Here is a 14,929-nt window from a genome sequence, read left to right as displayed (position 1 = left end):
ATTATAGTCAGTAACCATTCTACGTAATGCCTTTTTCGCCTGAAGATAGACCACTAATTTTAGTAAAATGTTCATTTTCCAGAGACACGTATACAAAAATCTAAAGAACTATTGAAGAACCTTCTCATCACACCCTCCCTCCAGCATATTTCATTTTAAGATTATCTACCGTCGGATTGTTAATGCGTGAATATTTCTTTAAAATCAAAGAAATTTCTTGCTGTTTTCAGCTTTGTCACATTGATAGTCCAGATGAAGGAGGACTGCCACCATATGCATTTGCTTTGATGGTAATCTACTTTCTGCAGCAAAGGAAGGAATGTGTGCTGCCTGTATATCTGGGATTATGGGTGAGATACCTGTTTATTAGAATCTCTCAACTTTTAGTTAGTTGTTTTATTACCTCCTATTTTCTATTCAGGAGGTTCTATGTAATTGCAAACAGCATTTGTGTCATGGAAATATTTATGTACTTCTATTGCATAACCTGCATTCTTTTATCTTCAATCTGCTAAAGAGGAAATTGTTAAGAGTACCATAAGTATATTTTAACTAGTAAACTCTTTTTAAGTTGTTAACAGAGAGCCGTGACTAAAGTAAATGACTTATTAAAATATGTCAATTGCATATATTTTAAAACTCTCGAGTATATATTGATTTGATTTCTTAAAAATAGCTATAAGGATATTGACACTAGTGTCTTCATGGTTAACCAATCACCATAATCGGGCCAGTTATTTGTGCTTTTCTTAATTGATTGCGAGCTTTACCGTATAGCATTCTCTCACTTCCTCCTTTATATACAATCTTGATTATGTTTAGCAGAGAAGGAGGAATAAGCAGTGAATGTACTCTGTATCAGGCCACTAACAGCAAGATAATACAACCTGTGTAAAAAGAGTTGAATCGAAGATCCAATTACATATTAAAATTTTGGCATTCAGTATAATTGTATGTATGCTCTTTGGAATATATAAATACAATGACTGTGATAGCATGACTGTTTTACTAAAACTTTTATATTTTTTTAAAGATTGAAGGTTTTTCAGTGGATAACCTAGCCAACTTCAATCTTAAAGGTATAGAAAGCAACAAGGTTATCTGGGAATTCAAACCTGCGAGTGGGGATGATGGTAATTCTAATGAAGGAAAGGTACGTTTTTCTAACTTGTGAGTAGACTTCTATGATCTTTGCTTTAAACAGTCATAGTAATTGAATAACTTTTCAACCACATTGCTTTGTTAGGTTCCTGTTGCATTTGGACTAGAACAACAAAATTCTGTACCAGTAGGGCAGCTTTGGGTTGAACTGCTTCGATTTTATGCACTGGAATTTCCAATGGCTGATTACGTTGTTTGTATACGAATCAAAGAACCACTTTCTCGGGAAGCTAAAGACTGGCCTAAAAGGAGAATTGCTGTGGAAGGTATACAAAAAAACTACAATTTTAGTAATCTATTGTGAGTCTAAATGTTATTTCCCCCCTCCCCCTCCCCCTGTAGTTGGTAGGGAGGTTGTAAATTTGTTGTACTGTTGGATGTCTCTGTCAATATTTTGTGAATGCCAAGCTGTCACTAATCACATCGTATTGATCTCTATAGGTTGATGTGTTGCTTTAAGTACAAAAGTGAGTAAATTAGATGAGACTTTTTTTCTTGATTTATTCTTGGGATGTGGGTTTTGTTGGAAGACATCCCAGGTCACACTGAACAAATGGTGTAGGGCTACTTTCTTTAACTTTTACTATCCTTATGCTGATTACAATGTTGTTGGGTAGGGGATTCCAGGAATTTGGCCCAGCAATAATGAATAAATGGCAATGTATGTCCAAGTCAGGATAGTGTGTGACTAGTAGGGGAGCTTGGAGGGATGGTGTTCCCATGTTCTTACTGCTCTTGTCCTTGGTGGTAGAGGTTGCTGGGCTGGAAGATGCTGTCGAAGTAAGCTTGGTGAGTTACTGCAGTGCATCCTGTAGATTGTACGTACTGCAGCCACAGCATGCCAGTGGTGAAGAGAGTGATTTCTCTTCCCACTCCCACATCATCTTTGGCTCCTCTTCTTCATCCATATGCTGTCCCTTGGCGACATCAAGTTAGCTTCCATAAGTACGCTGACGACACCCACTCTACGTTTCCACCACCTCTCTTGGGTACTCTGCTGCCTCTGTGCTGTCAGATTGCTTGTCTGACATCCAGCCTTGGATGAGCCACAGTTTTGTCCAGTTATACATTAGGAAGACTAAAGCCATTGAGGTGATTTTAACCCCCAAGAATGGTGGGTGGATTGGGGGCGGGTGGGAGGTCAATATAGTTGTTTTTTGGGTCGCAACCGCTACCCGGCTTCACTTCTGGGTTTAACGTCCCGGCTTCTCACCGAGAATGCAAAGTCTGAAAATTTTGCGGTTGCAACCCAAAAAAGAAGTATTTTCAACTCCCACTCGCCCCCAACACACCCATTCTTGTGGGTTAAAATCATCCCCATTGTCTTTGGTCCCCACCACAAACTCCTTACCCTCGCTACCAACACCATTCCTCTCCACTGTATCAGGCTGAACCAGACTATTCGTAACTTTGTCATCATATTTAACCACAAGCTGAGCTTCTGATCCCATATCCTCTCCATCATAAAGCCCATCTACTTTTACCTCTGTAACATCACCCACTCATGCTCCCATCTCAGCCCATCTGCTTCAGAAACACCTGGCCTACATTGGCTTCCCCAACGTCTCAAATTTAAAATTCTCATCCTTATGGAAAAATACCCCCCAACTTTCCCTTTCTCTACTCCAACCACATACATTTCCTCAATCCCTTTGCCTCACCATTGGTGGCCACACCTTCAGCCACCTAGGTCCCACCATTTGGAATTTCTGCCTAAATTCCGACATCTCTACCTCCCTCATTTCCTTTAAGATCTTCCTTGACGTCTACCTCTTTGATCAAGCTTTTGGTCACCCATCCTAATAACTCCTCCTTTGGCTTAGCACCTGTTTTTTCCTCATGCCTCTGTGAAGTGCATGGGACATTTTGTACATTAAAAATACTATATAAATGCAACGGCAGTAGTGGCAGCGGTATATTACGTCCAGTGACAAGAATGCCACCGATCAAGCTGGCTGGATAATGTTAAATTTCTTGTATATTGTGGTGGCTGTACTTATCCAGGCTAGTGGTGAATATTCCATCACACTGCTAATTTTGTAACAAGCCTCTGCCCTGATTTCTATAGCCACGTTGTTTATATAGCTGATCCACTTAGGCTTCTGGTCAGTGGTGACCCCCGATTTGATGTTGGGGGACTCGACGATGGATCCATTGAAGGTTGGGGGGAGATGGCTAGGATTTCTGTTGTTCAAAATGGTCATTGCCTGGTACTTATGTGGCACAAATATTACTCATCACTTGTCAAAAAGATATTAAAATATTTAAGGTAGAAAGGGGGAAGATAATAAATTAATCAAACTTAGGGAGGACAAGACCCCCACCCCCCACCCCGGTGTGAATGGATTGCGTCCGTGACTATTAAAAGAAGTTAGGGAGGCGATAGCAGAGATACTATTACATATATATAAACATTCACTAGAAAAGGGAATTGTGCCAGAGGACTAGTGGACAGCTAATGTTATTCCTATATTTTAAAAGAGAGCTAGAACAAGTCCAAGGAACTATAGACCAGTTAGCTTAATGTCGGTGGTAGGAAAGATAATGGAATCTTTACTCAAAGATGTAATAGAAAAACATCCAAAGAACGAAAATATAATTAAGAATAGGTAGCACGGATTTCAGAAGGGAAAGTCATGCTTGACCAATGTTATTGAATTCTTTGAAGAAGGATAGTGTAGTAGATGTAATATATTTGGATTTTCAAAAGGCCTTCAACAAGGTACCACATTGTCGACTCACGGCTAAGGTCAGAGCATGTGGAGTCGGGACAGGTAGCAGAATCGATAGCAAGTTGGCTACAAAACAGAAAACAAAGAGTAGGGGTTAAGGGTAGCTACTCAGACTGGCAAAAGGTGGGAAGTGGTGTTCCACAGGGATTGGTGCTGGGACCACTGTTTTTCACAATTTACATTAATGGTTTGGATTCAGGAATTGGAAGTACAATTTCAAAATTTGCAGACGACACCAAATTGGGGGGTGTAGTTAATATAAAGGAAGAATGCGTCAAAATGCAAGAGGACATAATAAACTTGCAGAATGAGTGTGTAATTGGCAAATTAATTTCAACATAGATAAGTATGAGGTGGTGCATTTTGGTAGGAAGAATAAAGCGGCCACATATTGCTTGGATAATAGTCTAAACGGGATAGAGGAACAAAGGGATCATGCAGTACAGATGCACAAATCACTAAAAGTAGCGACGCAGGTTAATAAAACCATAAAAAAGGTAAATCAAGCTCTAGGATTCATTTCCAGAGGGATAGAATTGAAAAGAAAAGAAGTTATGTTAAACTTGTATAGAACCTTGGTTAGACCACAGTTCTGGTCACCATATTATAGAAAGGATATAGAGGCTTTGGAGAGGGTGCAAAAAAGACACTCAAGGATGATACCAGAACTGAGAGGATATCCTCATCAGGAAAGGCTGAACAGGCTGGGCTGAGGGGTGACTGATAGAGGTCTTTAAGATAATGAAAGGGTTTGATAAAGTAGACATAGAGAAAATGTTTCCATTTGTGGGGAGTCCAAAACTAGAGCTCATAAATATAAGATAGTCACTAATAAATCCAATAGGGAATTTAGGGGAAACTTCTTTACCCAAAAAGTGGTAAGAATGTGGAACGCACTATCACAAGGAGTAGTTGAGGCAAATGGAATTGATGCATTTAAGGGGAAGCTAGATAAGCACACAAAGGGAAAGGAATAGAAGGGTATGCTGATAGGGTTAGATGAAGTAGGGAGAGAGGATGCTTGTGTGGAGCATAAATGGCAGCATAGACCAATTGGATCGAATGGCCTATTTCTGTGCTGTAGTTTCAATGTAACTCGATGTAACTCAAGCCTGGGTATTATCCAGGTTTAGCTGTGGGCTGGCGTGGGGCTTCTGCATTATTGGACGAGTTATGAATAGAGCTGAGCACTGTACAATCATCAGAAAACACTCCTGACTGAGGAAAGGTCATTGATGATGTAGCTGAAGCTGATTGTGTCAAGAACACTGCCCAGCAGCAATATTCTTGGCTGCAATGATTGACCTTCAATGACCATGACCATCTTTCTTTGTGCTGGTGGCTTTTCCTCTTGACCCCCATTGACCTCAATTTTGATAGGGCTCCTTGTTGCCAGAATCAGTCAAATGCTGCCTTGATGTTGAGGGAAGCTACTCTCATCTCTCCTCTGGCATCCATGTCTGGATCAAGGCTGTGACAAGGTCAGGAGCCGAGTGCCTCTTATGGAACTAAAACTGTGCATCGGCTAGCAGGTAGGAAGCGACTATGTTGATGGGGACCTTGTGAGAAGGCTGAGATGAAATCATCCAATTGGCACTTTTGGCTGGAGACGTTAGCGAACACCAGCCTTGTCTCTTGCGATTGTGTTGAGCTCCGCCATCATTGAGGATGGGAATGTTCATGGAGCCATCTCTTTCTCTTGCCTGTTTGTCCACCACTATTCTCGATTAGATACGGTAATGCTACGGAGCTTTGTTCTGATCCATTGGTGTGGGACTGAACAGTTTATCCATAGCCTGCTGCTTATGGCATTTAACATACAAATAGCCCTGCGTTGTAGTTTCACTAGGTAGGAGCCACGTTCTAAGGTATGTCTCTTTTTGCACCTGGCATGTCCTTCTACACTCCCCATTGAACATGGTGCTGTCCTGATGATGGTGATAAGAAACTGGAGCAGGAGTAGGCCATGTGGCCCCTCAAACCTGCTCCACCATTCAATAACATCATGGCTGATCTTCTATCTCCGCTCCACTTTCCTGCCCTATCCCCATATCCCTTGATTCCCTTAGTGTCCAAATATCCATCAATCTCAGTCTTGAATATACTCGAGGACTGAGTATCCACAGCCTTTTGGGGTAGAGAATTCCAAAGCTTCACGACCATCTGAGTGAAGACATTTTTCCTCATCTCAGTCCTAAATGACCGACCCCTTATCTTGAGACTATGACCTCTAGTTTTAGATTCTTCAGCCAGGAGAAAGTGCCTCTCGGCATCTACCCTGTCAAGCCCTCTAAGAATTTTATACATTTCAGTGAGATCACCTCTCATTCTTCTAAACTCCAGAGAATATAGGCCCATTCTACTCAGTCTCTCCTCATAGCACAACCCTTTCATCCCAGGAATCAATCTAGTGAACCTTTGTTGCACCCCCTCTAAGGCAAAAATATCCTTCCTTAGGTAAGGAGACCAAAACTGTACACCATACTCCAGGTGTGGTCTCACCAGAGCCCTATATAATTGCAGCAAGACCTCCTTACTCTTATACTCCAACCCCCTTGCAATTAAGGCAAACATACCATTTGCCTTCCTAATTGCTTGCTGTACCTGCATGTTAACTTTCTGTGATTCATGTACAAGGACACCAAAATCCCTCTGACTACTAACATTTCTTTGTCTCCTACCTTTAAAAAAAATATTCAGCTTTTCTATTCTTCCTACCAAAGTGGATAATTTCACATTTCCCCACATTATACTTCATCTGCCACCTTCTTGCCTATTCACTTAACCTGTCTGTATCCCTTGCAGCCTCTGCGTCCTCCACACAGCTTACTTTCCCACCTAGCTTTGTATCATCAGCAAACATGGATACATTACACTCTGTCCCCTCATCTAAGTCATTGATATAGATTGTAAGCAGCTGGAGGCCCAAGCACTGATCCATGCGGAACTCCACTAGTTACAACCTGCCAACCCGAAAATGACCCGTTCATTCCTACTCTGTTTTCTGTCTGTTAACCAACCCTCAGCCCACGCTAATATATTACCCCCAATCCCATGAGCCCGAATCATGTGTAACAACCTCTTGTTTGACACCTTATCAGATACCTTTTGAAAATCTGAATCTACGATATCCACTGGTTCCCCCTTATCTACCCTGCTAGTTACCCCCTCAAAAATAAAACTCCAATAGATTTGTCAAACACGATTTCCCTTTCATAAAATCGTGTTGACTCAGAAAATCATTCTATGATTAGGCAAAGTACCCTGATACTACGTCCTTAATAATAGATTCTAGCATTTTCCTACTACTGATGTCAGTGTAACTGGCCTTCAGTTCCCTGTTTTCTCTCTCCCTCCTTTCTTGAATAGCAGGGTCACATTTGCTACCTTTCAATCCATGGGGACTGTTCCAGAATTCCACAGATTTTAGAAGATCAAAACCAATGCATCCACTATCTCTGCAGCCACCTCTTTTAAATGTAAGGAGTCTTACAACACCAGGTTATAGTCCAACAGCTTTATTTCAAATAAAGCTGTTGGACTATAACCTGGTGTTGTAAGACTCCTTACATTTTTCCACCCCAGTCCATCACCGGCATCTCCTCATCATGACCTCTTTTAAAACCCTAGGATGTAGGCCATCAGGTCTAGGAAATTTGTCAGCTTTTAGTCCCATTAATTTCTCCAGTACTTTTTCTTTACTAACCTTAATTGCTTTAAATTCTTCGCTCTTTAGACCCTTGGTTCTCCACTATTTCCGGTGTCTACTGTGAAGACAGATACAACATATTTGTTTAATGTCTCTGCCATTTCCTTATTCCCCATTATAATTTCTCCTGTCTCTGTCTCTAAGGGACCCACGTTTACTTTTGTTAATCTCTTCCTTTTTAACTTACTCATAGAAGCTCTTATAATCTGTTTTTATATTTCTTGCTAGTTTACTCTCATTCTATTTTTTCCCCCCTCTATCAATTTCTTGGTCATCCTTTGCTGATTTCTAGAACTCTCCCAATCCTCAGGCTTACTACTCTTTTTGGCAACATTGTAAACCTCCTTTAATCTAATACTATCCTTAACTTCTCTAGTTAGCCATGGTTGGATCATTTTTCCTGTGGAGTTTTAATTTCTCAAGTGAATGTATATTCGTTGAGACTTATGAATTATTTCTTTAAATATTTGCCATTGCTTATCTACCGTCATACCTTTTAATCTAATTTCCCAATCTATCTTGGCCAACTCGCCCCTCATACCTACATAATTGGCTTTGTTTAAATTTAAGACCCTAGTTTCGGACTTAACTACATCACTCTCAACCTCAATATGAAATTCTATCATATTATGATCACTCCATTAACTATAAGATTACTAATTAACCTTGTCTCATTGCACAATGCTAGATCTGAAATAGCCTGTTCCCTAGTTGGTTCCTCCACATATTGTTCTAGAAAACAGTCTCGAATGCATCCCATGAACTCGTCCTCCAAACTACTTTTTCCAATTTGGTTTGCCCAGTCTATATGAAGATTTAAGTCCCCCACGATTATTGCATTACCCTTGTTACGTGCTCCTATAATTTCCTGATTTATATTCTGTCCAACACTATAACTACTGTTAGGGGGCCTATAAACTACTCCAACCAGTGTTTTCTGCCCCTTGTTATTTTTTAGCTCCACCCATACTGATTCTACATCCTGGTTTTCTGAGCTAAGATCCTGTTATCTCTTCCTTTATCAGGGCTACCCATTTCCCCCCCTCCCAACTCTCTTTTTCCATTTTGCCTATCTTTTCTAAAAGTCAAGTACCCTGGAATATTTAGTTCCCAACCTTGGTCACCCTGCCACCACATCTCAGTTATGGCTACTAGATCAAACCCATTTGGTCCATTTGATTTGTGGTAGAAGTTTGGAACCCTCTTCCGCAAACGGCAATTGATACTAGCTCAATTGCTAAATTTAAATCTGAGATAGATAGTTTTTTGGCAACCAAAGGTATTAAGGGATATGGGCCAAAGGCAGGTATATGGAGTTAGATCACAGATCAGCCATGATCTTATCAAATGGCGGAGCAGGCACGAGGGGCTGAATGGCCTACTCCTGTTCCTATTTATCTCTCTTTGTGCTATTAATTCATCTATCTTGTTACGAATGCTTTGTGCATTCAGATAATAGCGCCTTTAATTTTAACTTTTTACTATTTTTCCCTGATGTGACCATAGTCATATGCCCTATTACCTTTGTTAAACTCTCTGTCCCTTCCTGACACATTCTGCTTGTTTTTACCTAAATCACTATTCTGCTGTACAGCCTTGACTTTTCTCTTTAAACTTATAAATTTACCCTTACCTGAACTGATTGAGGGATGTGCTGGGCCAGTAGATTACCCAGATTGTGCTGGTATACAATTCTGATGCTGCTAAAGATCCTTAGCGCCTCATGGATGCCCAGTTTTTAGCTGCGAGATCTGTCTTTAGTCTGTTCCACTGACCATGGCGATACTGTCCTTAATGTGAATATGAGATTGTCTTCACAAAGACTGTGTGATGATCATTCTTGCCAATTGTGGACAGATGTGTCTACAACAAGTATGTGCTTAACCCATTGTGCACTGGGTTCTGAAATAAAAACGGAAAATGCTGGAAATACTCAGCAGGTCAGGCAGCATCTGTGGAGGGAGAAACAGAGTTAATATTTCAGGTCGACGATCTTTTGTCAGAACTGGAAGAAGTTAGAGATTTAACAGTTTTTAAGCAAGTACAGAGCCAGGGAAAAGAGGGGGGAGATGGAAAGAACAAAAGGGAAGGTCTTTGATAGGGTGGAGGGCAAAGAGTGATTAAATGACAATAGGGATGACCTTCTGGGCTCAACATTGATTTCAATAACTTCAGATCATAACCACTGCTCCCATTTTTTTCGGACAGCAAGTGCTGGTAATGGTTCTGCTGTTACCATTTACAGCTACTTCAGACCCATCTTCTGTTTCTTAACCTGTCCCATTACCACCTTCCTTGCCTTACACCATCATCTGTTATGTTATTTAATCACTTTTGCCCTCTACCCTGTCACAGACCTTCCCTTTTGTTCTTTCCTCCCCTCCCCCCACTTTTCCCTGGCTCTGTTCTTGCTTAAAAACTGTTAAATCTCTAACTGCTTCCAGTTCTGACAAAAGGTCATCAACCTGAAACATTGGGTTCGATTTTCGTTTGTGGCGGGGGGGCTGTGAAAATCAGGGATTCCCGGGGCGGGTCTGGAGCCCGGCTCCAACCTGCCCACTTCCGGGTTCCCCAGTGACGCGCTGACATGCGCGCACAGCCCCCACATGTGGGACTCCTGCCGGCAATTAAAACCGGCGGGGTGCCACTTAAAGTAATCATTAAGGTATTTCAGGTTGTTTAGAGACCTGATTAACATGACATTTTAGGAGGGGTGGGATTTTGCAAACAACTGGGTCTGTTTCCCGTGTGTTGCAGCCATCAGCCTGTGGCAGCTGCAAAGGTCCATTTGACAGGTGGGGGTGGGGGGGGGGAGACCCTCACTCATTGCAGGAGGCCACTCTGTCACTTTGGACAAAATTTGGCCTCCACCACCTTCCTCCTAACAGTAAAATTCACCAACTTGCACACTTACCCCGGTGTCCAGACACATGTACCTTGCGGACCCCTTCAAATGTACATCTTCCGGATGGGGCCCGCCGTAGCTGCAATCATGACCTCCTCGGAGGATGAACAGCATCACCAGCCTCGCCGTCCACCTCTGACATGTGGAGTCCCACAACACGGTGCTGTGACACATCCACCTGCACAACAGGAGGGAGGGCAACCGCAGAGAGAGATGTGTCGCAGAAGGCACTACCCTCGCTACAGGGTCTACAGACCGAGGCTCAGCTTCCTGGACCTCTCTGAGCAGCAGTGTACACGGGCTCAGAGTCACTTGACATGTAGTCGTGGACATCTGCAGCCTCCTTCATGCCGAGCTGCTTCCGGCTGGCCTGAGCACCATCTTCTTACCTGTCGCTGTCAAAGTCGCCACTGCCCTCAACAACTTCTCCGCATCCTTCCAGGGTGCCACCAGGGACATCGCTGACGTCGCTGTCGTCTGCACAAAGATCCCTGCAAATACACCTACACCCACTCTGCAGTGACACAATGGGTGGCATCAGTTGTGGGTCTTCATAGTGATCCTCAGGAAAGGGCATTATTGCACAAACCAGACAAGATTCGCAAAGACGTGGCAGTAGTGGTGACAATATAATATGTTATGTGAGTTGATCAGAAATTAAATATAGGTTTAAAAAAAACCACGACAAGCCCTTAAACATCCTTGTGCATTCCCTTCATGCTCACGACACGTTTGCCTTACGCTTCCTACTGCACATATGTGATGCATGCCCTGTGACTGCAGCACAGGTAGTGGCAGGTTGAGTGAGACTGACCGTGAAAGAGATGCATGAGAGAGTGAGTATGAGAGAGCCATGAGATTGTATGAGGATTGGGTTGAGTGGTAGTGGCGGGATGAGTACTGGCGAGGTGAGTAAATGTAGGAAAGATGAGGATGAGCTTTGAGTGGGTGTGAGGAGTGATGTGATGGAGTAGTGTTGGCAGTGCAGAAGGAGATGTGGGGTGGGGGCAGTGATGTGGCAGACGGAGTGTAGGGGAATGAGTACGTGTACTCACTTCGGCTGACCTACTTAGGTGATTGAAGCGCCTCCTGCACTGTATGCAGGTGCGCGATATGTTGGTGGTGCAGGTGACCTCCTTTGCCACCTCGAGCCAGGCCTTCTTCGTGGCAGAGGCAGGCCGCTTCCTCCCTCCCGCCCGCCGGGGGGAAGATCTTTGTCCTCCCCCTCCTCTATTTGAATAGGTTAAGGAATTATTTATACAGTACATTCATGCTTTTGTGAATATTGTTGTAGTGCCTCAGAAATTTTATAATTCTCAAGCTTTATCAAACCCCATTACTGGTTTTGGTTTGGAAATGGAGCACTAATGTTTTCAACTAAACCTCCATAAATTTATTTCTATTTTTCAACATCAATTTATTACTTTAACAAGCTAATATGAAATAGATTATGAAGAAATGATCTGCTTGAGTTGGGGTGTCACTAGTCAGTGTACTATCCGTCAGTTTACTTATTTCCATCAAACTGTGCAGATCTTCAAGTATAGTTTTTATTTCCACAAGTGAGGGGAATATATAATTTGCATGCAAAATTCAACATGTATTTTACAGCAGAGAAGGAGGCTATTCAACCCATCATGCTTGTGTGGGCCCTCTGGATAAAGCTATCCATTTAGTCCCATTCCCCATGCCTTTCTTATTTTTCTTTTTAAAATATTTATGCTTGCCTTTTTTAAAAGCTATTGTGAATTCTGATTCCACCACTCTCTTTTTGACAGGGCATCCTCTCTAAATAAGTAAATAGATTCTCCTAACCACTCCCTTGATTTTGGTAATTATCTTAAATTTACACGCTTCAATACCAACTCACCAACCAATGTTTACCTCTCTCAATTTTGAACACTTCTATCTCATCTCCTCTTGACTATCTGTATTCTAGCAAAAAAAAAGCCCCACTTGTGGTAGACCCCACCATCAGTGGAAATACAAATTAGAAATGTACATCTATGAAGCAATTGATTTTTAACACTTGTTTCTCTTGCTGCTTTGGAGCAAGTCATTCATTGTTGTGAAAACATATGTTTTGTTTCTACAGGCCTGGGACAGTATTTTATTTCTACAGGCCTAGGACAACATAAGTACATATTTATAAGTTTAATATTTCATATCTTTACTGACAGTGTGTGTAACTTTAACCCCTCGTTACCCAAACCGTGAATGATCTTTTGATTAAACCAGGGAACTAGATAACTCTAATCACAGCATCTTCCATTGCATCTCCATCATGTCACTACCTACAGTAGTAGAAGAGAAAGCTCCTTTAAAATTATAAGACTACAGTGCAGTATATAATTTGTTTGCTATTCTACAAATATGCCTATAAATATTGTATCTAATTCTGATTTTAATTACAACATTTAAAATGCTGCTCCTTGTATATGTGTTGATAAAAATGATTGATTGTATTCCTAAAATTTCCAAATGATTGTGCATGTATAGGTGGGCATTGTGACACAGCTGGCCAGACAACTGGACATATTCAGTAAAGTAGATGGGAGATTGGTTGATACCGTAGTCAGACTTCAGTGGAATAAGTTAACAGACAGATAGTATTGTTTGCAAACTGGCAAAATGCTGAGCACCCAGACACTAATGTGTGCAGGTGGCCAGCATTTCATATAGATGGGAGAAGTAGTGGACAAGATGCAATGGGCAAGTGGAGAGTGGGAGAAACAAACAGCTGGGTGGTCAGCCCATTATTACCCACTGCTGGTTTGAACAAAATAAAAACAGAAAATGCTGGAGAAGCTCAGCAAGTCAGGCAGCATCTGTGGAGAAAGAAATAGAGTTACCGTTTCAGGTCAAAGACCTTTCGTCAGAACTAGAAAATGTTAAGAGTTAAAGTTTTTGAGCAAGTACAGTACCAGGGATAGGAGGGGAGGGGAGGACAGAACAGAACAGAAGGGAAGGTCTGTGATAGGGTAGAGGGCATGAGTGATTAAATGACAAAAGGGATGATGGTGCAAGGCAAGGAAGGTGGTAATAGGACATGTTAAGAAACAAAAGATCGATCAGGAGTAGCTGTAAATGGCAGCAGCAGAACCATTACCAGCACTAGCTGACCGAAAAAATGGGAGCAGTGGTTATGATCTGAAGTTATTGAAATCAATGTTGAGTCCAGAAGGTTGTAAAGTGGCTAAACAAAAGATGAGGTGCTGTTCCTCGAGCTTCCGTTGAGCTTCAATGGAACAGTGTAAGAGGCCGAGGACAGAGAAGTCAGAGTAGGAGTGGGAAGGGGAATTAAAATGGCAAGCAACCGGCAGGTCAGGGTCATGCTTGCGGACAGAGCGGAGGTGTTCAGCAAAGCGATCACCCAGTCTGCGTTTGGTCTCCCCAATGTAGAGGAGACTGCATTGTGTGCAGTGGATACAACATATGGTTTGAATATATGTCTCGTGAACTCAAAATGTAAGCAACAGTACGTACATGCTGACAAATTGTGCAGCCAGAGAGCTGGACAGGTGGTCAGCAGTACAGGGAGGTGAGAAACGAGTAGGATGATAGGGTAAGACACATGAGTAATGAGATGTGTAGATTGGGAGAGCTAACAGGGTTGTTGAGCAGGCAATGAGCTAGATTAATACTGCAAAGGGGGATTACAGGAACATGGCTAAAAGGGAATTGCTTAGCATCATTAAAAAATAAGTTTTGAGATATAATGCTAGCAAAAATAATTACTTCCCGATTGGATGTAAAATCAATATAACGGATAAATATCCAGTTTACCGCACATTGAAACAAAACTTTATAAAATGTCCACTGACTCCTAATCACCTAATATGTTGTAGCCTATATAATTGTCACATTATTCATCCTTGATTGACATTACTTATATAAGTAATTGTCTTCGACTTTTCATCAATATCTTACCTATGCTTTAATTAGTCTAGATAATTTGAGATTAGGTTCAAAGATTTTGTAAACTACTTAAAATGCATGATAAGGAAGGAAAGCTTTAATGCTCATTCTGATGTGCATAAAAGACAACCTTTGAGCAGAATAACACTTTTGGAAGCTAATAATGAGTGTGGATTGCTAACCAATCTCTTTCAAAGAAAATTGTGGAAATATTTGGTCTGTTCAGAACCATAACTAATATAGGTTTAAGTATTCTGAGGTAATGAAAATTATAGAGCTTAACATTTTTCTCTGACTGAACTATTTTCATTTCATAGCCTGTACAAAGCGTACTGCCCAAATTGTTTTTATCTTGTGTGTGTGTGTGTGTATATATATATATATACATTGCACATATTCAAAATAAGTGCTTTACATGGTTTGCTTCTTCTGACTATCTCAGGTGCCATCAAAATGTAACGCTGGTCCTCCTTGACGTGCTCTTGTTTTGTTCTAAATTACTAA

The 14,929-nt window shown here is 41.5% G+C and overlaps 1 protein-coding gene across 1 annotated transcript in view; it reads left to right on the top strand.

Annotated features, from left to right (window-relative positions):
• LOC137321038 (terminal uridylyltransferase 7-like) overlaps nucleotides 1–14,929 on the top strand; it is a 111,484-nt gene that overhangs the window by 49,152 nt on the left and 47,403 nt on the right. The window contains exons 10-12 of the mRNA XM_067983178.1: nucleotides 231–350; nucleotides 1,034–1,153; nucleotides 1,247–1,427. Coding sequence (XP_067839279.1) covers nucleotides 231–350; nucleotides 1,034–1,153; nucleotides 1,247–1,427 — 421 coding nt within the window. The remainder of the gene's footprint in view (nucleotides 1–230; nucleotides 351–1,033; nucleotides 1,154–1,246; nucleotides 1,428–14,929) is intronic.

Source organism: Heptranchias perlo, chromosome 4 (assembly GCF_035084215.1).
Source record: "Heptranchias perlo isolate sHepPer1 chromosome 4, sHepPer1.hap1, whole genome shotgun sequence".
Classification (NCBI taxonomy): Eukaryota; Metazoa; Chordata; class Chondrichthyes; order Hexanchiformes; family Hexanchidae; genus Heptranchias; species Heptranchias perlo.
The sequence above is the reverse complement of the archived record's forward strand: the minus strand, read 5'-3'. Positions and strand labels throughout refer to the sequence as shown.